This window comes from Argopecten irradians, chromosome 3, assembly GCF_041381155.1.
Source record: "Argopecten irradians isolate NY chromosome 3, Ai_NY, whole genome shotgun sequence".
In the NCBI taxonomy this organism is placed as follows: Eukaryota; Metazoa; Mollusca; class Bivalvia; order Pectinida; family Pectinidae; genus Argopecten; species Argopecten irradians.
Genome location: NC_091136.1, coordinates 67171096 through 67194222, shown reverse-complemented (window position 1 = coordinate 67194222; position 23127 = coordinate 67171096). Strand labels below are relative to the sequence as shown.

At 41.0% G+C, this 23127-nt stretch overlaps 1 protein-coding gene across 1 annotated transcript; it reads left to right on the top strand.

Annotated features, from left to right (window-relative positions):
- Positions 1-11537: 11537 nt before the first annotated feature.
- Positions 11538-12774, top strand: LOC138319810 (uncharacterized). Its single transcript, XM_069262941.1, has one exon. The coding sequence runs from the start codon at positions 11538-11540 to the stop codon at positions 12084-12086; it is 549 nt and encodes a 182-aa protein (XP_069119042.1). The 3' UTR covers positions 12087-12774.
- Positions 12775-23127: the final 10353 nt, after the last annotated feature.

The window sequence follows — 23127 nt, the reverse complement described above, 5'->3', positions numbered from 1 at the left end:
TAGGGTTACACAAAGTATTGCCATAGCTACCTCAGTATAGGGTTATACAAAGTATCACCTTAGCTACCTCATTATAGGGTTACAAAGTATCACCTTATAATTAGCTACATCATTAAAGGGTACACAAAGTATTGCCATAGTTACCTCACTACAGGGTTATACAAAGTATCACCTTAGCTACCTCATTAAAGGGTTATACAAAGTATCACATAGCTAACTCATTACAGGGTTACACAAAGTATCACCTTAGCTACATCATTATAGGGTTACACAAAGTATCGCCATAGCTACCTCAGTATAGGGTTACACAAAGTATCACAGTTACATCATTATAGGGTTACACAAAGTATTGCCATAGTTACCTCACTATAGGGTTATACAAATTATCACCTTAGCTACATCATTAAAGGGTACACAAAGTATCCCCATAGCTACCTCACTATAGGGTTACACAAAGTATCACCTTAGCTACCTCATTAAAGGCTTACACAAAGTATCGTCATAGTTACCTCACTATAGGGTTATACAAATTATCACCTTAGCTACCTCATTGAAGGGCTATACAAAGTATCGCCATAGCTACCTCATTATAGGGTTACACAAAGTATCACATAGCTACCTCACTATAGGGTTACACAAAGTATCACCTTAGCTACCTCATTAAAAGGTTGTACAAAGTATAACCTTAGCTACATCATTATAGGGTTATATAAAGTATTGCCATAGTAACCTCACTATAGCCAGGGTTACACAAAGTATTGCCATAGTTTCCTCACTATAGGGTTACACAAAGTATCGCCATAGTTCCTAACTATAGGGTTACACAAAGTATCACATAGTTACCTCACTATAGGGTTATATATTATCACCTTAGCTACCTCATTAAAGGCTTACACAAAGTATCTCCATAGCTACCTCACTATAGGGTTACACAAAGTATCGCCATAGATACCTCACTATAGTACATAGTCTGTTAAATGTGTCCTGTCTACTACTACATCAACCTTCAAAGGCAGCTATAGGTAATGTGAAATGAATCTTCTTCTGATCTCTCTAACGAACAAAACCAACACACTGATATAAAGACACTAATATATATATTGTATCAATATAACAATATGGCATTCTACAATTGGGGGGGGGGGGGCGGGAACTCTAATTGCTGCTAAATATCATAGTAAGTATAATTATATTCATATCAGACTTGCTACAAGAGGTTTGGTCCCACTGCCTAATGCCAATATATACGTATACCTATAAAGTTAGGTTACTGTTAGCGTTATACCCGGTATGTATACTCTTAACATAACATAGATACCCGAACAGCTGACTTATCTGATCTAAGAGACTTTATACTCTCTAATATATGATAGTCACTACCTCCTAATAAATAGGTATCATATACTCATACTACAGCATCATTATTTGCTTGCCCCTTGAGCCCACCACTGCTCCAGGCAATTACCTCTATCACTAAATGTTTCACCTGTAATTGCTGTAGGCGTGTACCTGTGTAGGTTAAATTGGACAGGTGTGTTAATCTCTTATAAGTCACACTGGACTATACATCGGGGGCCTTTAGGTCCCAGAGGCACAAACAAGCTTCAATTAGGACTATTGAACAACTTGCTGCAATGAAAAAGTCAAAGAGACAGACTAGGAATGCGGGTGGGTGGGGACCAAATATACTTGAGGGGGGTGGGTGGGGACCAAAGATACATACTAGGGATGGGGGTGGGTGGGGACCAAAGATACATACTAGGGATGGGGGTGGGTGGTGATCAAAGAAACATACTAAGTATACATGTGGATGGGGGCCAAATATACTTCTAGGGTGGGGGTGGGTGGCATGAGGACAAAAGATTACTAGGGATTGGGGTTGGTGGGGACCAAAGATACATAGTAACTACAAACATATATATGATATATGTTTCTGATAATAATAAAAATAAAGTGATAAACACATTAAGTTTTGAAATGTCATTTAAATACGAGTATTTCAGAACGTTTTCACGGATATGAGCATACGTCATGTATGCGATCTTGTTTCTGTACATATTTTTATTTCAACCACATCTAACAAACATACATACATCCAAAAGAGATATAAAATGCAATACAATACACTTTATTCATATTTTTTTTTATTTCATAGATGTTATGATAATCGCTTCTACACGAAGCGGTAAACCGTAATCTCATATCCGGATCGTCAAAGCATCTCACCGGCATTTGGTTCTATTTTTAGTGGCTAACGTTAGCGGAAGTGGGTCCTGCTAACGATTAACGCAAACGATTTCTAACGCAAACGATTGTAAACGCAACTAACGATTAACGATTGCTAACGCAAACGATAACGATTAACGATAAACGATTGCTAACGCTAACGATTGCTAACGGAAATAACGCAAACGCAAACGAAACGCAAATTTGGGAAAGTTAAACGGTTCAGGTTCTGTAAGGATACAGGTGGGTGGGGGCCAAATATACTTCTAGGGTGGGGCTGGGTGTCATAGGGACAAAAGATTACTAGAGATGGGGGTGGGTAGGGATCAAAGATACATACCAGGGAGGGGGACCAAGGGAACAGACTAGGGATGGGGTGGGGACCAAGGGTACAGACTAGAGATGGGGTGGGGACCAAAGGTACAGATAAGAGATGGGGTGGGGACCAAGAGTACAGACTAGGGATAGGGTGAGGACCAAAGGTACAGACTAGGTATGGGGTGGGGACCAAGGGTACAGACTAGGGATGGGATATCGATGGGGACCAAGGGTACAGACTAGGGATAGGGTGGGGACCAAGGGTACAGGCTAGGGATGGGGTGGGGACCATGGGTACAGACTAGGGATAGGTGTGGGGACCAAAGGTACAGACTAGGGATAAGGTGTGGGGACCAAAGGTACAGACTAGGAATGGGCAGGGGACCAAGGGTACCGACTAGGGATGGGATGGAGGCCAAAGGTACATACTAGGTATAGGGTGGGGACCAAGGGTACAGACTAGGGATGGGATATCGATGGGGACCAAGGGTACAGACTAGGGATGGGGTGGGCCCAAGGGTACAGGCTAGGGATGGGGTAGGGACCAAGGGTACAGACTAGGGATAGGGTGGGGACCAAGGGTACAGACTAGGGATGGGATGGGCCCAAGGGTACAGGCTAGGGATGGGGTAGGGACCAAGGGTACAGACTAGGGATAGGGTGTTGGGACCGAAGGTACAGACTAGGAATGGGCAGGGGACCAAGGGTACAGACTAGGGATGGGGTGGAGGCCAAAGGTACAGACTAGGGATGGAGGCGGGACCAAAGGTTCAGACTAGGGATTGGGTGGGGACCAAGGGTACAGACTAGGGATGGGGTGGGGGACCAAGGCTACGACTAGGGATGGGGTGGGGACCAAAGGTACAGACTAGGGATGAGGTGGGACCAAAGGTTCAGACTAGGGATTGGGTGGGGACCAAGGGTACAGACTAGGGATGGGGTGGGGGACCAAGGCTACAGACTAGGGATGGGGTGGGGACCAAAGGTACAGACTAGGGATGAGGTGGGAACCAAAGGCACAGACTAGGGTTGGGTTGGGGACCAAGGGTACAGACTAAAGATATGGTGGTGACCAAAGGTACAGACTAGGAATGGGCAGGGGACCAAGGGTACCGACTAGGGATGGGATGGAGGCCAAAGGTACAGACTAGGTATCGGGTGGGGACCAAGGGTACAGACTAGGGATGGGATATCGATGGGGACCAAGGGGACAGGCTAGGGATGGGGTGGGGACCAAGGGTACAGGCTAGGGATGGGGTGGGGACCAAGGGTACAGGCTAGGGATGGGGTGGGGACCAAGGGTACAGGCTAGGGATGGGGTGGGGACCAAGGGTACAGACTAGGGATGGGATGGAGGCCAAAGGTACAGACTAGGTATCGGGTGGGGACCAAGGGTACAGACTTGGGATGGGATATCGATGGGGACCAAGGAGACAGGCTAGGGATGGGGTGGGGACCAAGGTGACAGGCTGGGGATGGGGTGGGGACCAAGGGTACAGGCTAGGGATGGGGTGGGGACCAAGGGTACAGACTAGAGATGGGGTGGGGACCAAAGGTACAGATAAGAGATGGGGTGGGGACCAAGAGTACAGACTAGGGATAGGGTGAGGACCAAAGGTACAGACTAGGTATGGGGTTGGGACCAAGGGTACAGACTAGGGATGGGATATCGATGGGGACCAAGGGTACAGATAAGGGATAGGGTGGGGACCAAGGGTACAGGCTAGGGATGGGGTGGGGACCATGGGTACAGACTAGGGATAGGTGTGGGGACCAAAGGTACAGACTAGGGATAAGGTGTGGGGACCAAAGGTACAGACTAGGAATGGGCAGGGGACCAAGGGTACCGACTAGAGATGGGATGGAGGCCAAAGGTACATACTAGGTATAGGGTGGGGACCAAGGGTACAGACTAGGGATGGGATATCGATGGGGACCAAGGGTACAGACTAGGGATGGGGTGGGCCCAAGGGTACAGGCTAGGGATGGGGTAGGGACCAAGGGTACAGACTAGGGATAGGGTGGGGACCAAGGGTACAGACTAGGGATGGGATGGGCCCAAGGGTACAGGCTAGGGATGGGGTAGGGACCAAGGGTACAGACTAGGGATAGGGTGTTGGGACCGAAGGTACAGACTAGGAATGGGCAGGGGACCAAGGGTACAGACTAGGGATGGGGTGGAGGCCAAAGGTACAGACTAGGGATGGAGGCGGGACCAAAGGTTCAGACTAGGGATTGGGTGGGGACCAAGGGTACAGACTAGGGATGGGGTGGGGGACCAAGGCTACAGACTAGGGATGGGGTGGGGACCAAAGGTACAGACTAGGGATGAGGTGGGACCAAAGGTTCAGACTAGGGATTGGGTGGGGACCAAGGGTACAGACTAGGGATGGGTGGGGGACCAAGGCTACAGACTAGGGATGGGGTGGGGACCAAAGGTACAGACTAGGGATGAGGTGGGAACCAAGGCACAGACTAGGGTTGGGTTGGGGACCAAGGGTACAGACTAAAGATATGGTGGTGACCAAAGGTACAGACTAGGAATGGGCAGGGGACCAAGGGTACCGACTAGGGATGGGATGGAGGCCAAAGGTACAGACTAGGTATCGGGTGGGGACCAAGGGTACAGACTAGGGATGGGATATCAGATGGGATGGGTGGGGACCAAGGTGACAGGCTAGGGATGGGGTGGGGACCAAGGGTACAGGCTAGGGATGGGGGGGGACCAAGGGTACAGGCTAGGGATGGGGTGGGGACCAAGGGTACAGGCTAGGGATGGGGTGGGGACCAAGGGTACAGACTAGGGATGGGATGGAGCCAAGGTAAGACATGGGAGGGTGGGGACCAAGGTACAGACTAGGATCGGGTGGGGACCAAGGGTACAGACTTGGGATGGGGTATCGATGGGGACCAAGGAGACAGGCTAGGGATGGGTTGGTGGGGACCAAGGTACAGGCTAGGGATGGGGTGGGGACCAAGGGTACAGGCTAGGGATGGGGTGGGGACCAAGGGTACAGGCTAGGAATGGGGTAGGGACCAAGGGTACAGACTAGGGATAGGGTGGGACCAAGGGTACAGACTAGGGATGGGATATCGATGGGGGACCAAGGGTACAGACTAGGGATGGGGTGGAGGCCAAGGGTACAGACTAGGGATGGGGTAGGGGACCAAGGGTACAGACTAGGGATGGGGGGGGACCAAGGGTACAGACTAGGGATAGGGTGTTGGGACCGAAGGTACAGACTAGGGAATGGGCAGGGGACCAAGGGTACAGACTAGGGATGGGGTGGAGGCCAAAGGTACAGACTAGGGATGGGGTGGGGACCAAGGGTACAGACTAGGGATTGGGTGGGGACCAAGGGTACAGACTAGGGATGGGGTGGGGGACCAAGGGTACAGACTAGGGATGGGGTGGGGACCAAGGGTACAGACTAGGGATGGGGTGGGGCCCAAAGGTACAGACTAGGGATGGAGGGGGACCAAAGGTTCAGACTAGGGATTGGGTGGGGACCAAGGGTACAGACTAGGGATGGGGTGGGGGACCAAGGCTACAGACTAGGGATGGGGTGGGGACCAAAGGTACAGACTAGGGATGAGGTGGGACCAAAGATACATACTAGGGATTGGGGGGGGACCAAGGGTACAGACTAGGGCCAAGGGGTACACACTAGGTAGTATATCAATGGGGGATCAATGAGGTATACAGACTTGGTATATGTGTAAAAGGGTATCATATGTATGTATTGTATCAATGAATACAGGGTATGGGGGTGTATCTGAATATCATATGTATGTGTATCTGAATATCATATGTATGTGTATCTGAATATCATACAAAGTATGTGTATCAAATATCATATCTTGTGATATCTGAATATCATATGTATGTGATAGGGTATGTATGGTATTATCATATGTATGTGTGTATCTGAAACATTTCTATGTATGTGTATGGAATATCTATATGTATGTGTACTGAATGGTATGTATGTGTATCTGAATATCATATGTATGTGTATCTGAAATATCATATGTATGTGTATCCAAATCATATGACACATGTGATATCTAGTTTATATCAGTTTTATTATCAATAATTAGATGACAAACATAGATTAAATATGTGATTAACGCATTCATTTACAATGTTTACATCATCAAATTGTTTATTCTGAGAATGTGTACAAACTTATCGAGATCTAGACACAGAACTTGTGAGAAGTGGAAGTTTTCACAGTAATCCGATACTTAGGGCGTATTATGGCAGACCTTAAACTATCAGATAGACAAGTACATACAATGAAAAAAACTTTCACATGTTTCTCATCCACAAATAAAATATCACTTGAGCCTTATTCTGTCTCTTGGTTTGCAATAACTATGAAATGGTCTACATGTACACTGCACATGTATGGGTTATAAACTATACTAAACTCATTTTGCTGTAAAAGTTAAATAAAATGCCACCTTTGACCATTATGTACAGACCTTGATAGTTTACATTTCACAAAGTTACATTCTTGTTATAGGTATGGGACCAATTTTGATACGATGGGCCCTGTTTTTACACCCCCACCTTTAGGGATGATGAAGCTATATAATCTAATCCATAATCTGTCATTGTGTATATGTATCCCTATATTTTAAACCTGTTCACTGTATACATCTAAATAATACAGAGCAACAATTACCCAGACCACATAGCATTTCATATACTTGGTCTGTCAGGTAGATAAACTTTTCTCAATAGGGATGGTAGCCGGATGGCACGGTCAAAATGTCAGATATCATCAATATATAATTCTAGTGGACCAAGGGTACAGACTTGAATAAATACATGTCAAAAGAAAGCTATACAGAATTTGGTTAGTGGGACCACATCTTCATGCTTGGAAATTGAATATATGAACTATAAATAGCCCTATATAAGTGATGGACATATATATTGAACAAGTATATTCTACCACTTGTAACATTCTGATCTGGTACAGAGTTTATAATTAACTCATGGGTAAACTATATTAAGTCTGCATATTCTACCTAGTGTCATTGCATCGTGGCCTTAATGCCTTATACCATATTCGACCCAAAAGCGCCCAGGGCGCTTAAGGTAATTGATAAAAATGATTAAAAGGTACTAATAATTCTAAATTATTTTGCGAAGGGTATACAGGATTACCATTTTATGTAGTTTAAAATCATATTGTACTTTATTATGTCTGGGTAAATTCAAAATTGTGAGGGTCAAAAAGGGTACACTTTTATGGGGTACATAGGGCAGGCTTATTGGGTCGACCATACAGTAATAAGACAATAATTTTTCAGGGTAGGTAATGGGGGCTGACACAATCTTGACTAGATGTGATTATACAGTATTACTACCTATTACTGCAAGTCAATCAACACTTCCTACAGGCCTACACAACCTACCAATGATCACAGCCATGTACATCATAGACCATGTACTTAAATAGAGATGGGTTGGGGATAATATACACTTTAGAAATTGGGGTAGGGTACCAAAACAGATTAAGGATCCTCTGCAGTTCTGCAAATTTTATAACAGACATTGAGGATGAAACTATTTTTAAGTGTTCAAACGGTAACAAACTAGTGGGAACAAATTTTTCTAAGGATGGGGACTGATACCAGAGGGATAAGGGATGTGGGGACCATCAGGTAACAGATTTTGAAAAATTTGATAACGACACATGGGTTCTTCAAGGGATCTAAAACTACATACAGGTTTTAGGTACCTTGGGATCAAAGGGTACAGACTTGGACACTATGGGGTGGGGAAAGCTGGGATAAATGTCTAAGGATTGATGTTTTATTACTTTGTTTCTGTACAATACAGACTGTGGTTATAGATAGGGTGGGGACCAGGCTAACGATACAGGGTATGGATGTGAGAAAGCAAATAACAGTTGAATTGTTATGTGATATGGGGGACCAATACAATCTATTAAACGCAAAAGGGTACGCAACTAGGGATTTCAGGACGATTGCTAGGGTACAGTTTGGATTTGATTAATGGGGTTCAAAGGGTACAGACTTTTTCAGGGGTATAACCAAAGGTACAGACTAGGGATTGGTTTACCAGGTTCTGACCAAGGGTACAGATAGGGATGGGTTTCAAAGGGAATCAGGGGACTAGGGCAAAGGTACAAGAGTTTCAGACTAGATATTGGGTGGGGACCAAGGGTACAGACTAGGGATGGGGGGGGGGACCAAGGTACAGACTAGGGATAGGGTGGGACCAAGGGTACAGACTAGGGATGGGGTGGGGACCAAGGGTACAGACTAGGGATGGGGTGGGGACCAAGGGTACAGACTAGGGATGGGTGGGGACCAAAGGTACAGACTAGGGATGGGATGGGACCAAGGGTACAGACTAATGGATATCGATGGGGACCAAGGGTACAGACTAGGGGGATAGGATAGGGTGGGGACCAAGGGTACAGGACTAGGGATGGGGTGGGGACACAAATGGGTACAGACTAGGGATATGGGTTGTGGGGACCAAGGGTACAGACACTAGGGATGGGATGGGGGACCAAAGGTACAGACTAGGGATAGGGAGTGGGGACCAAAGTACAGGACAAGGGTACCAAGGTACAGACTAGGGGATACAGACTAGGGAGGGGTGGGGACCAAAGGTACAGACTAGGGATGGGGTGGGGACCAAAGGTACAGACAGGGTCGGGGGGACCAAGGGTACAGACTAGGGAGGGTGTGGATATCCAAGGGACCAAGACTAGGGATGGGGTAGGGACCAAGGGGCTAGGGGGACCAAGGGTACAGACTAGGGATAGACTTGTTGGGACCAAGGTACAGACTAGGAAAATGGGGACCAAGGGACCAAGGGTACAGACTAGGGATAGGGGTGATGGGCCAAAGGTACAGACTAGGGATGGGGTGGAGGGGGACCAAGGTACAGACTAGGGATTGGGTGGGGACCAAGGTACAGACTAGGGATGGGGTGGGGATGGGGTGGGGGACCAAAGGTACAGACTAGGGATGGGGTGGGGACCAAAGGTACAGACTAGGGATAGGGATGGGGTGGGGACCAAAGGTACAGACTAGGGATGGGGTGGGGACCAAGGGTACAGACTAGGGATAGGGGTGGGGACCAAGGGTACAGACTAGGGATGGTGGGGGACCAAGGGTACAGACTAGGGATGGGGGGGGACCAAGGTACAGACTAGGGATGGGGTGGGGACCAAAGGTACAGACTAGGGGGATGGGGTGGGGACCAAGGGTACAGACTAGGGATGGGGTGGGACCAAGGTACAGACTAGGGATGGGGTGGGGACCAAAGGTACAGACTAGGGATGGGTGGGGACCAAGGGTACAGACTAGGGATGGGGGGGGACCAAGGTACAGACTAGGATGGGGTGGACCAAAGGTACAGACCAATGGGTGGGGACCAAGGGTACAGACTAGGGATGGGGTGGGACCAAGGGTACAGACTAGGGATGGGGTGGGGACCAAAGGTACAGACTAGGGATGGAGTGGGGGACCAAAGGTACAGACTAGGGATGGGGGGGGGACCAAAGGTACAGACTGACTAGGGATGGGGTGGGGGACAAAGGTACAGACTAGGGATAGGGGGTGGGGACCAAGGTACAGACTAGGGATGGGGGGGACCAAAGGTACAGACCAGGGATGGGGTGGGGACCAAGGTACAGACTAGGGATGGGGTGGGGGACCAAGGGTACAGACTAGGGATGGGGTGGGGACCAAGGGTACAGACTAGGGATGGGGTGGGGACCAAAGGTACAGACTAGGGATGGGGTGGGGACCAAAGGTACAGACTAGGGATGGGGTGGGGACCAAAGGTACAGACTAGGGATGGGGTGGGGACCAAGGGTACAGACTAGGGATAAGGGGTGGGGACCAAGGTACAGACTAGGGATGGGGTGGGGGATGGGGGAGGACCAAAGGTACAGATAGGGATGGGGATGGGACCAAAGGTACAGATAGGGATGGGGTTGGGACCAAGGGTACAACTAGGGATAGAGGACCAAAGGTAAAACTATGCATGGTGGAAAGGTTGGGAGGGACCAAAGTGAACACATCCACAGGGAGGGTTTAACCAAGTCTGAAAGTTTATACAAATGATTAAAGTATGTATACCAATGTTTAAAGTATCATTTTTGGACCATTGTGACCAAAGGTATCTGACTATGTATGGGAAAACTGGATATGCATGTGTGGGTTCATATAATGTGTATATGAATATCATATGTATGTGTATCTGAATATCATATGTATGTGTATTACATATCATATGTATGTGGTATGGCCTGAATATCATCAAAATATCATATGTATGTGTATCTGAATATCCATATGTTTATGTGTATCTGAATATCATATGTATGTGTATCTGAATATCATATGATATGTGTATCTTGCTCATTTAATAGAACCAATTGTGTATCTGAATATCAATATGTATGTGTATCTGAATATCATATGTATGTGTATAAAATATCGAATATCCCCATATGATGTGTATCTGAATATCATAATATGGTATCTGAATCCATCAAGGATATGTGACATATCTGAATATAATTAAATGTAAGAAATATATCTTTTGAATATCCCTATGGGGTCGGACCAGGCTCACAGTTATATTTATACTTTCAAAATTAGATGACACAACATAGTAAATATGTCCGAATGATTCATTTACAATGTTTCAACACCTGGTAAATATGGATGAAATCCATTAGGATTTTAGAGTAGATTTTAAAGTGTAAAAAAACTTATCGAGAAAATTTGCCCCAGGTGACAAGTGGCTCAGTTATTACAGTAATCCGATGATTGTCCTTAGGGCCAATATCCCACCAAATATAACTAATCGGCAGACAACCAAAGTACATACAATGAAAAAATTTCACATGTTTTCCTCATCCACAAATACCACTCATTGAGCCTTATTCCTCTTGGTTTGCAATGGATATGAAATGTGGAAATCCAACATGATGCAGGATGTAGGATTTAAACCAAAGCTGTCTTCTTTGGAAAACACTCCAATTGTCATCAAAGACAAGTATAAACATCTGGGAATCTGGTTTGACCAACATCTTGCATGGAACTTCGCCATAAAGGAATTAGCTAAATCAGCCAGCCGGGCACTTGGAGTTGTAATAAGTAAACTTATCGCTTGTGGAGGAATGCCATACACTGTATATACCAGACTGTTTGAGTCCTTAGTACAACCAATTATGTTATATGGATCCTGTATCTGGGGGATAGCAGAACAACGATTAATAAATAACATACAAAATCGAGCGATGAAAGCTTATCTTGGAGTAAATAAATATACGTCAAATGTTGGAGTTCTTGGAGATTTTGGATGGAAATCATGTCAAGCAAAACAACACATGGAAGTTTTTAGACTTTACTGTAGGTTACGTACTGTTAATACGGGTCGACTTTTACATAGAGTGTATATTTGGTCTTCCAGGAGAGGAAATTCTTGGGAAGCGAGAGTCCGTAAACTAGGGAAAAAAAAACCCACGTTTTAGATATTGTCGATAACCAAACATCGGTAAAATGCAAACTGCAAAAAATATCTACCGCTATTAACAGGAATGACGAAATCGTTTGGTTCAGCAAATTGTGGAGCGATAACACCGGTAGTAAATTGAGATCATACAGAATATACAAAAAGGACAGGATACCGGAACATTATATCTCGTCAATTATACCACGTCACTATCGGAGCCACCTTGTCTCCCTTTACTGTTAGAAACTGGGCGATACAGTGGAGAAGCGTAAATGTCCTTTTTGTCCGGATAAAGTGGAAGATGAACCTCATTTTCTCTGTGACTGCCCCGTTTATAGTTATATCAAACTATATCTGTTCGAAAAAACAGCGAATTGTAACAGTAATTTTAATGAGCTCACTTCAATTGAAAAGATGTTTTATTTATTTTGTAATAATGAGCTTCAATTTCTATTATCTAAAACAATATATCAAATGATGAAACAAAGAAGGCTAATTTTAAGAATATAAAAAAAATTGTTTTAAATGATACCATGATGAAATTTTACTTTTGTGCTTCACTTGTGATTTTTAACATAGTTTTAATATGTATAACAATGAGGATTTATAACTCCATGTACATTTTCATAAGTGTCTCATAAGCCGATATCGGCAGGGCATCAAAAATTACCTGTACATTTATTTTATCAATGGCTGTATATTTTTACGATGCGTGACACTAAAATAAAATATTGATTAATTGATTGATCGTAGTACTTCGTGATATACAGAAAATCGTATCAAGTAGGTTCGTTTTACTGTATTACCATTTGACCACTCTACTTCCTCTTTATCCATCTTCGTTAACAAACACTGCAATATATATGTTTGTTCTGACCACTCTCGAGCTGCCGTTCTGGTCAGTCATTGTACACTACTTTGGGACAGAATAATTTGGACACTTGACCCACTGCTACAGTAAATACCAGTATGTGTACATAGTTATAAAGGACCGGACCGTGGACGTGTTTAAACCGCACAGAAATAATTACATTTCCAACACGAAGATAACAACTTAGATATCTCGCCACTTGAAAGAGCGCATATCAGTCAATAAATGTATGACATATGCATTACACCACATAAACATCCATATAGACCTCCCCTTTAGCTTCTTCGCCTTCATCACCGAGGATATCAATACTGCCGTTATATGTAAAGCTGTGTTGGTGTCCATTAGTGCTATACAGACAGATATAATATGTAGTCATTATAGATACCACACGACAAACCCTTCCTATATATCTACCTGTGTTCGCAGACTACCTGCCATACTTATGTGACCATTACTATCTTCCATTACATATCTTATTTTCTATATCTCAAGTAATAGTTTGACTTTTTTCACCTTCTCGGTTTCCTCAATACATGTACAGTTACAATAAAATCCAGCTTCGTTTAGTTTGACTTTTTCACCTTCTCAGTTTCCCTAATACATGTACAATAGAATCCAGCTTCGTTTAGTTTGACTTTTTCACCTTCTCAGTTTCCCTAATACATGTACAATAGAATCCAGCTTCGTTTAGTTTGACTTTTTCACCTTCTCAGTTTCCCTAATACATGTACAATAGAATCCAGCTTCGTTTAGTTTGACTTTTTCACCTTCTCAGTTTCCCTAATACATGTACAATAGAATCCAGCTTCGTTTAGTTTGACTTTTTCACCTTCTCAGTTTCCCTAATACATGTACAATAGAATCCAGCTTCGTTTAGTTTGACTTTTTCACCTTCTCAGTTTCCCTAATACATGTACAGTAACAATAGAATCCAGCTTCGTTTAGTTTGACTTTTCACCTTCTCAGTTTCCCTAATACATGTACAGTTACAACAGAATCAAGCTTCGTTTAGTTTGACTTTTTCGCCTTCTCAGTTTCCCTAATACATGTACAGTAACAATAGAATCCAGCGTCGTTTAGTTTGACTTTTTCACCTTCTCAGTTTCACCTAATACATGTACACAGTAACAATAGAATCCAGCGTCGTTTAGTTTGACTTTTTCACCTTCTCAGTTTCCCTAATACATGTACAGTTACAATAGAATCCAGCTTCGTTTAGTTTGACTTTTTCACCTTCTCAGTTTCCCTAATACATGTACAATAGAATCCAGCTTCGTTTAGTTTGACTTTTTCACCTTCTCAGTTTCCCTAATACATGTACAATAGAATCCAGCTTCGTTTAGTTTGACTTTTTCACCTTCTCAGTTTCCCTAATACATGTACAATAGAATCCAGCTTCGTTTAGTTTGACTTTTTCACCTTCTCAGTTTCCCTAATACATGTACATGTACAATAGAATCCAGCTTCGTTTAGTTTGACTTTTTCACCTTCTCAGTTTCCCTAATACATGTACAGTAAATAGAATCCAGCTTCGTTTAGTTTGACTTTTTCACCTTCTCAGTTTCCCTAATACATGTACAGTTACAATAGAATCCAGCTTCGTTTAGTTTGACTTTTTCACCTTCTCAGTTTCCCTAATACATGTACAATAGAATCCAGCTTCGTTTAGTTTGACTTTTTCACCTTCTCAGTTTCCCTAATACATGTACAATAGAATCCAGCTTCGTTTAGTTTGACTTTTTCACCTTCTCAGTTTCCCTAATACATGTACAATAGAATCCAGCTTCGTTTAGTTTGACTTTTTCACCTTCTCAGTTTCCCTAATACATGTACAGTTACAATAGAATCCAGCTTCGTTTAGTTTGACTTTTTCACCTTCTCAGTTTCCCTAATACATGTACAATAGAATCCAGCTTCGTTTAGTTTGACTTTTTCACCTTTCAGTTTCCCTAATACATGTACATAAATCAGCTTCGTTTAGTTTGACTTTTACAGTAATACAACTAGAATCCAGCTTCGTTTAGTTTGACTTTTTCACCTTCTCAGTTTCCCTAATACATGTACAATAGAATCCAGCTTCGTTTAGTTTGACTTTTTCACCTTCTCAGTTTCCCTAATACATGTACAGTTACAATAGAATCCAGCTTCGTTTAGTTTGACTTTTTCACCTTCTCAGTTTCCCTAATACATGTACAATAGAATCCAGCTTCGTTTAGTTTGACTTTTTCACCTTCTCAGTTTCCCTAATACATGTACAGTTACAATAGAATCCAGCTTCGTTTAGTTTGACTTTTTCACCTTCTCAGTTTCCCCAATACATGTACAGTTACAGTTTCCCTAATACATATACAATAGAATCCAGCTTCGTTTAGTTTGACTTTTTCACCTTCTCAGTTTCCCTAATACATGTACAATAGAATCCAGCTTCGTTTAGTTTGACTTTTTCACCTTCTCAGTTTCCCTAATACATGTACAGTTACAATAGAATCCAGCTTCGTTTAGTTTGACTTTTTCACCTTCTCAGTTTCCCTAATACATGTACAATAGAATCCAGCTTCGTTTAGTTTGACTTTTTCACCTTCTCAGTTTCCCTAATACATGTACAAGTAATCCAGCTTCGTTTAGTTTGACTTTTCACCTTCTCTTTCCTAATACAGTTAGAATCCAGCTTCGTTTAGTTTGACTTTTTCACCTTCTCAGTTTCCCTATACATGTACAATAGAATCCAGCTTCGTTTAGTTTGACTTTTTCACCTTCTCAGTTTCCCTAATACATGTACAATAGAATCCAGCTTCGTTTAGTTTGACTTTTTCACCTTCTCAGTTTCCCTAATACATGTACAATAGAATCCAGCTTCGTTTAGTTTGACTTTTTCACCTTCTCAGTTTCCCTAATACAGTTACAATAGAATCCAGCTTCGTTTAGTTTGACTTTTTCACCTTCTCAGTTTCCCTAATACATGTACAATAGAATCCAGCTTCGTTTAGTTTGACTTTTTCACCTTCTCATTTTCCCTAATACATGTACAATAGAATCCAGCTTCGTTTAGTTTGACTTTTTCACCTTCTCAGTTTCCCTAATACATGTACAATAGAATCCAGCTTCGTTTAGTTTGACTTTTTCACCTTCTCAGTTTCCCTAATACATGTACAATAGAATCCAGCTTCGTTTAGTTTGACTTTTTCACCTTCTCAGTTTCCCTAATACATGTACAATAGAATCCAGCTTCGTTTAGTTTGACTTTTTCACCTTCTCAGTTTCCCTAATACATGTACAATAGAATCCAGCTTCGTTTAGTTTGACTTTTTCACCTTCTCAGTTTCCCTAATACATGTACAATAGAATCCAGCTTCGTTTAGTTTGACTTTTTCACCTTCTCAGTTTCCCTAATACATGTACAATAGAATCCAGCTTCGTTTAGTTTGACTTTTTCACCTTCTCAGTTTCCCTAATACATGTACAATAGAATCCAGCTTCGTTTAGTTTGACTTTTTCACCTTCTCAGTTTCCCTAATACATGTACAATAGAATCCAGCTTCGTTTAGTTTGACTTTTTCACCTTCTCAGTTTCCCTAATACATGTACAGTTACAATAGAATCCAGCTTCGTTTAGTTTGACTTTTTCACCTTCTCAGTTTCCCTAATACATGTACAATAGAATCCAGCTTCGTTTAGTTTGACTTTTTCACCTTCTCAGTTTCCCTAATACATGTACAATAGAATCCAGCTTCGTTTAGTTTGACTTTTTCACCTTCTCAGTTTCCCTAATACATGTACAATAGAATCCAGCTTCGTTTAGTTTGACTTTTTCACCTTCTCAGTTTCCCTAATACATGTACAATAGAATCCAGCTTCGTTTAGTTTGACTTTTTCACCTTCTCAGTTTCCCTAATACATGTACAATAGAATCCAGCTTCGTTTAGTTTGACTTTTTCACCTTCTCAGTTTCCCTAATACATGTACAATAGAATCCAGCTTCGTTTAGTTTGACTTTTTCACCTTCTCAGTTTCCCTAATACATGTACAATAGAATCCAGCTTCGTTTAGTTTGACTTTTTCACCTTCTCAATTTCCATAATACATGTACAATAGAATCCAGCTTCGTTTAGTTTGACTTTTTCACCTTCTCAGTTTCCCTAATACATGTACAATAGAATCCAGCTTCGTTTAGTTTGACTTTTTCACCTTCTCAGTTTCCCTAATACATGTACAATAGAATCCAGCTTCGTTTAGTTTGACTTTTTCACCTTCTCAGTTTCCCTAATACATGTACAGTTACAATAGAATCCAGCTTCGTTTAGTTTGACTTTTTCACCTTCTCAGTTTCCCTAATACATGTACAATAGAATCCAGCTTCGTTTAGTTTGACTTTTTCACCTTTTCAGTTTCCCTAATACATGTACAATAGAATCCAGCTTCGTTTAGTTTGACTTTTTCACCTTCTCAGTTTCCCTAATACATGTACAATAGAATCCAGCTTCGTTTAGTTTGACTTTTTCACCTTCTCAGTTTCCCTAATACATGTACAATAGAATCCAGCTTCGTTTAGTTTGACTTTTTCACCTTCTCAGTTTCCCTAATACATGTACAATAGAATCCAGCTTCGTTTAGTTTGACTTTTTCACCTTCTCAGTTTCCCTAATACAGTTACAATAGAATCCAGCTTCGTTTAGTTTGACTTTTTCACCTTCTCGGTTTCCCTAATACATGTACAGTTACAGTAAATCCAGCTTCGTTTAGTTTGACTTTTTCACCTTCTCAGTTTCCCCAATACATTACATTACAATAGAATCCAGCTTCGTTTAGTTTGACTTTTTCACCTTCTCAGTTTCCCCAATACATACAGTTACAATAGAATCCAGCTTCGTTTAGTTTGACTTTTTCACCTTCTCAGTTTCCCTAATACATGTACAATAGAATCCAGCTTCGTTTAGTTTGACTTTTTCACCTTCTCAGTTTCCCTAATACATGTACAATAGAATCCAGCTTCGTTTAGTTTGACTTTTTCACCTTCTCAGTTTCCCTAATACATGTACAATAGAATCCAGCTTCGTTTAGTTTGACTTTTTCACCTTCTCAGTTTCCCTAATACATGTACAATAGAATCCAGCTTCGTTTAGTTTGACTTTTTCACCTTCTCAGTTTCCCTAATACATGTACAGTTACAATAGAATCCAGCTTCGTTTAGTTTGACTTTTTCACCTTCTCAGTTTCCCTAATACATGTACAATAGAATCCAGCTTCGTTTAGTTTGACTTTTTCACCTTCTCAGTTTCCCTAATACATGTACAATAGAATCCAGCTTCGTTTAGTTTGACTTTTTCACCTTCTCAGTTTCCCTAATACATGTACAATAGAATCCAGCTTCGTTTAGTTTGACTTTTTCACCTTCTCAGTTTCCCTAATACATGTACAATAGAATCCAGCTTCGTTTAGTTTGACTTTTTCACCTTCTCAGTTTCCCTAATACATGTACAATAGAATCCAGCTTCGTTTAGTTTGACTTTTTCACCTTCTCAGTTTCCCTAATACATGTACAATAGAATCCAGCTTCGTTTAGTTTGACTTTTTTCACCTTCTCAGTTTTCCCTAATACATGTACAGTTACAATAGAATCCAGCTTCGTTTAGTTTGACTTTTTCACCTTCTCAGTTTCCCTAATACATGTACAGTTACAATAGAATCCAGCTTCGTTTAGTTTGACTTTTTCACCTTCTCAGTTTCCCTAATACATGTACAATAGAATCCAGCTTCGTTTAGTTTGACTTTTTCACCTTCTCAGTTTCCCTAATACATGTACAATAGAATCCAGCTTCGTTTAGTTTGACTTTTTCACCTTCTCAGTTTCCCTAATACATGTACAGTTACAATAGAATCCAGCTTCGTTTAGTTTGACTTTTTCACCTTCTCAGTTTCCCTAATACATGTACAATAGAATCCAGCTTCGTTTAGTTTGACTTTTTCACCTTCTCAGTTTCCCTAATACATGTACAGTTACAATAGAATCCAGCTTCGTTTAGTTTGTTTTACTTTTTCACCTTCTCAGTTTCCCTAATACATGTACAATAGAATCCAGCTTCGTTTAGTTTGACTTTTTCACCTTCTCAGTTTCCCTAATACATGTACAATAGAATCCAGCTTCGTTTAGTTTGACTTTTTCACCTTCTCAGTTTCCCTAATACATGTACAATAGAATCCAGCTTCGTTTAGTTTGACTTTTTCACCTTCTCAGTTTCCCTAATACATGTACAATAGAATCCAGCTTCGTTTAGTTTGACTTTTTCACCTTCTCAGTTTCCCTAATACATGTACAATAGAAATAGAATCCAGCTTCGTTTAGTTTGACTTTTTCACCTTCTCAGTTTCCCTAATACATGTACAATAGAATCCAGCTTCGTTTAGTTTGACTTTTTCACCTTCTCAGTTTCCCTAATACATGTACAGTAACAATAGAATCCAGCTTCGTTTAGTTTGACTTTTTCACCTTCTCAGTTTCCCTAATACATGTACAGTTACAATAGAATCCAGCTTCGTTTTAGTTTGACTTTTTCCCTTCTTTTCCCAATACATGTACAATAGAATCCAGCTTCGTTTAGTTTGACTTTTTCACCTTCTCAGTTTCCCTAATACATGTACAATAGAATCCAGCTTCGTTTAGTTTGACTTTTTCACCTTTTCAGTTTCCCTAATACATGTACAATAGAATCCAGCTTCGTTTAGTTTGACTTTTTCACCTTCTCAGTTTCCCTAATACATGTACAATAATCCAGCTTCGTTTAGTTTGACTTTTTCACCTTCTCAAATACATGTACAATAGAATCCAGCTTCGTTTAGTTTGACTTTTTCACCTTCTCAGTTTCCCTAATACATGTACAATAGAATCCAGCTTCGTTTAGTTTGACTTTTTCACCTTCTCGGTTTCCCTAATACATATACAGTTACAATAGAATCCAGGTTCGTTTAGTTTGATTTTTTCACCTTTTCAGTTTCCCTAATACATGTACAATAGAATCCAGCTTCGTTTAGTTTGACTTTTTCACCTTCTCAGTTTCCCTAATACATGTACAATAGAATCCAGCTTCGTTTAGTTTGACTTTTTCACCTTCTCAGTTTCCCTAATACATGTACAATAGAATCCAGCTTCGTTTAGTTTGACTTTTTCACCTTCTCAGTTTCCCTAATACATGTACAGTTACAATAGAATCCAGCTTCGTTTAGTTTGACTTTTTCACCTTTTCAGTTTCCCTAATACATGTACAATAGAATCCAGCTTCGTTTAGTTTGACTTTTTCACCTTCTCAGTTTCCCTAATACATGTACAATAGAATCCAGCTTCGTTTAGTTTGACTTTTTCACCTTCTCAGTTTCCCTAATACATGTACAATAGAATCCAGCTTCGTTTAGTTTGACTTTTTCACCTTCTCAGTTTCCCTAATACATGTACAGTTACAATAGAATCCAGCTTCGTTTAGTTTGACTTTTTCACCTTCTCAGTTTCCCTAATACATGTACAATAGAATCCAGCTTCGTTTAGTTTGACTTTTTCACCTTCTCAGTTTCCCTAATACATGTACAATAGAATCCAGCTTCGTTTAGTTTGACTTTTTCACCTTCTCAGTTTCCCTAATACATGTACAATAGAATCCAGCTTCGTTTAGTTTGACTTTTTCACCTTCTCAGTTTCCCTAATACATGTACAGTTACAATAGAATCCAGGTTTGTTTAGTTTGACTTTTTCACCTTCTCAGTTTTCCTAATACAGTTACAATAGAATCCAGCTTCGTTTCGTTTGACTTTTTCACCTTCTCAGTTTCCCTAATACATGTACAATAGAATCCAGCTTCGTTTAGTTTGACTTTTTCACCTTCTCAGTTTCCCTAATACATGTACAGTTACAATAGAATCCAGCTTCGTTTAGTTTGACTTTTTCACCTTCTCAGTTTTCCTAATACAGTTACAATAGAATCCAGCTTCGTTTAGTTTGACTTTTTCACCTTCTCAGTTTTCCTAATACAGTTACAATAGAATCCAGCTTCGTTTAGTTTGACTTTTTCACCTTCTCAGTTTTCCTAATACATGTACAATAGAATCCAGCTTCGTTTAGTTTGACTTTTTCACCTTCTCAGTTTCCCTAATACATGTACAATAGAATCCAGCTTCGTTTAGTTTGACTTTTTCACCTTCTCAGTTTCCCTAATACATGTACAGTTACAATAGAATCCAGCTTCGTTTAGTTTTTCACTTTTTCACCTTTTCAGTTTCCCTAATACATGTACAATAGAATCCAGCTTCGTTTAGTTTGACTTTTTCACCTTCTCAGTTTCCCTAATACATGTACAGTTACAATAGAATCCAGCTTCGTTTAGTTTGACTTTTTCACCTTCTCAGTTTCCCTAATACATGTACAATAGAATCCAGCTTCGTTTAGTTTGACTTTTTCACCTTCTCAGTTTCCCTAATACATGTACAATAGAATCCAGCTTCGTTTAGTTTGACTTTTTCACCTTTTCAGTTTCCCTAATACATGTACAATAGAATCCAGCTTCGTTTAGTTTGACTTTTTCACCTTCTCAGTTTCCCTAATACATGTACAATAGAATCCAGCTTCGTTTAGTTTGACTTTTTCACCTTCTCAGTTTCCCTAATACATGTACAATAGAATCCAGCTTCGTTTAGTTTGACTTTTTCACCTTCTCAGTTTCCCTAATACATGTACAATAGAATCCAGCTTTGTTTCTCACAATGGATATGCAATAGCATCATGTCCATGCAATGATATGAGGAGCTTTGAGGAGCTATATGTCCGAGAACCATAACCTAAAGCTGGCGCCTAGATCCCGCTATCATACCAGTCCGATAAGGCCTAAAAATATGTCTGTTTAGGGTTACCCAACCGACCCTAATTTTTCACCCCCGACCGTAGCTTCCCCCCCCCCCCAAAAAAAAAAAAAAAAATAAACGTCGGGATTTCAATCTGAGACTCCGGTTCTGACCTTTATTTTAGAGTGAAAGACACTAAAAAATCCTCCCGACCTACCGACCCTATTTTTTTGCCAGTGCAACCCTAAACAGACATTTTTTTTTAGCTTAATAAGTTAATATAAACACCCCAAACACAACCTAGTGATGGAATCACTACATACCATATAATATAGTCCGCTAAACCTGCCTATATTATCACTACATACCATATCATATAGTCCGCTAAACCTGCCTAGATTATCACTACATACCATATCATATAGTCCGCTAAACCTGCCTATATTATCACTACATACCATATCATATAGTCCGCTAAACCTGCCTATATTATCACTACATACCATATCATATAGTCCGCTAAACCTGCCTATATTATCACTACATACCATATCATATAGTCCGCTAAACCTGCCTATATTATCACTACATACCATATCATATAGTCCGCTAAACCTGCCTATATTATCACTACATACCATATCATATAGTCCGCTAAACCTGCCTATATTATCACTACATTCCATATCATATAGTCCGCTAAACCTGCCTATATTATCATTACATACCATATCATATAGTCCGCTAAACCTGCCTATATTATCATTACATACCATATCATATAGTCCGCTAAACCTGCCTATATTATCATTACATACCATATCATATAGTCCGCTAAACCTGCCTATATTATCACTACATACCATATCATATAGTCCGCTAAACCTGCCTATATTATCACTACATACCATATCTTATAGTCCGCTAAACCTGCCTATATTATCACTACATACCATATCATATAGTCCGCTAAACCTGCCTATATTATCACTACATACCATATCATATAGTCCGCTAAACCTGCCTATATTATCACTACATACCATATCATATAGTCCGCTAAACCTGCCTATATTATCACTACATACCATATCATATAGTCCGCTAAACCTGCCTATATTATCACTACATACCATATCATATAGTCCGCTAAACCTGCCTTTATTATCAGCATACCATATAGTATATATTATCACTACATACCATATCATATAGTCCGCTAAACCTGCCTTTATTATTAGCTTTTTTATTTATTTATTTTCCCTCTGATATATAGTCAGCTCGCGGTACCTCTTAAAATGTGAAATCGTAGGACAGATTTGGCCTACGCTACGTCAGCGGCATATTTCTAATATATCGTCCATGC

Excerpts from the sequence above, each read along its gene's own strand:
- LOC138319810 (XM_069262941.1), top strand. The coding sequence starts at position 11,538 with ATGATGCAGGATGTAGGATTTAAACCAAAGCTGTCTTCTTTGGAAAAC.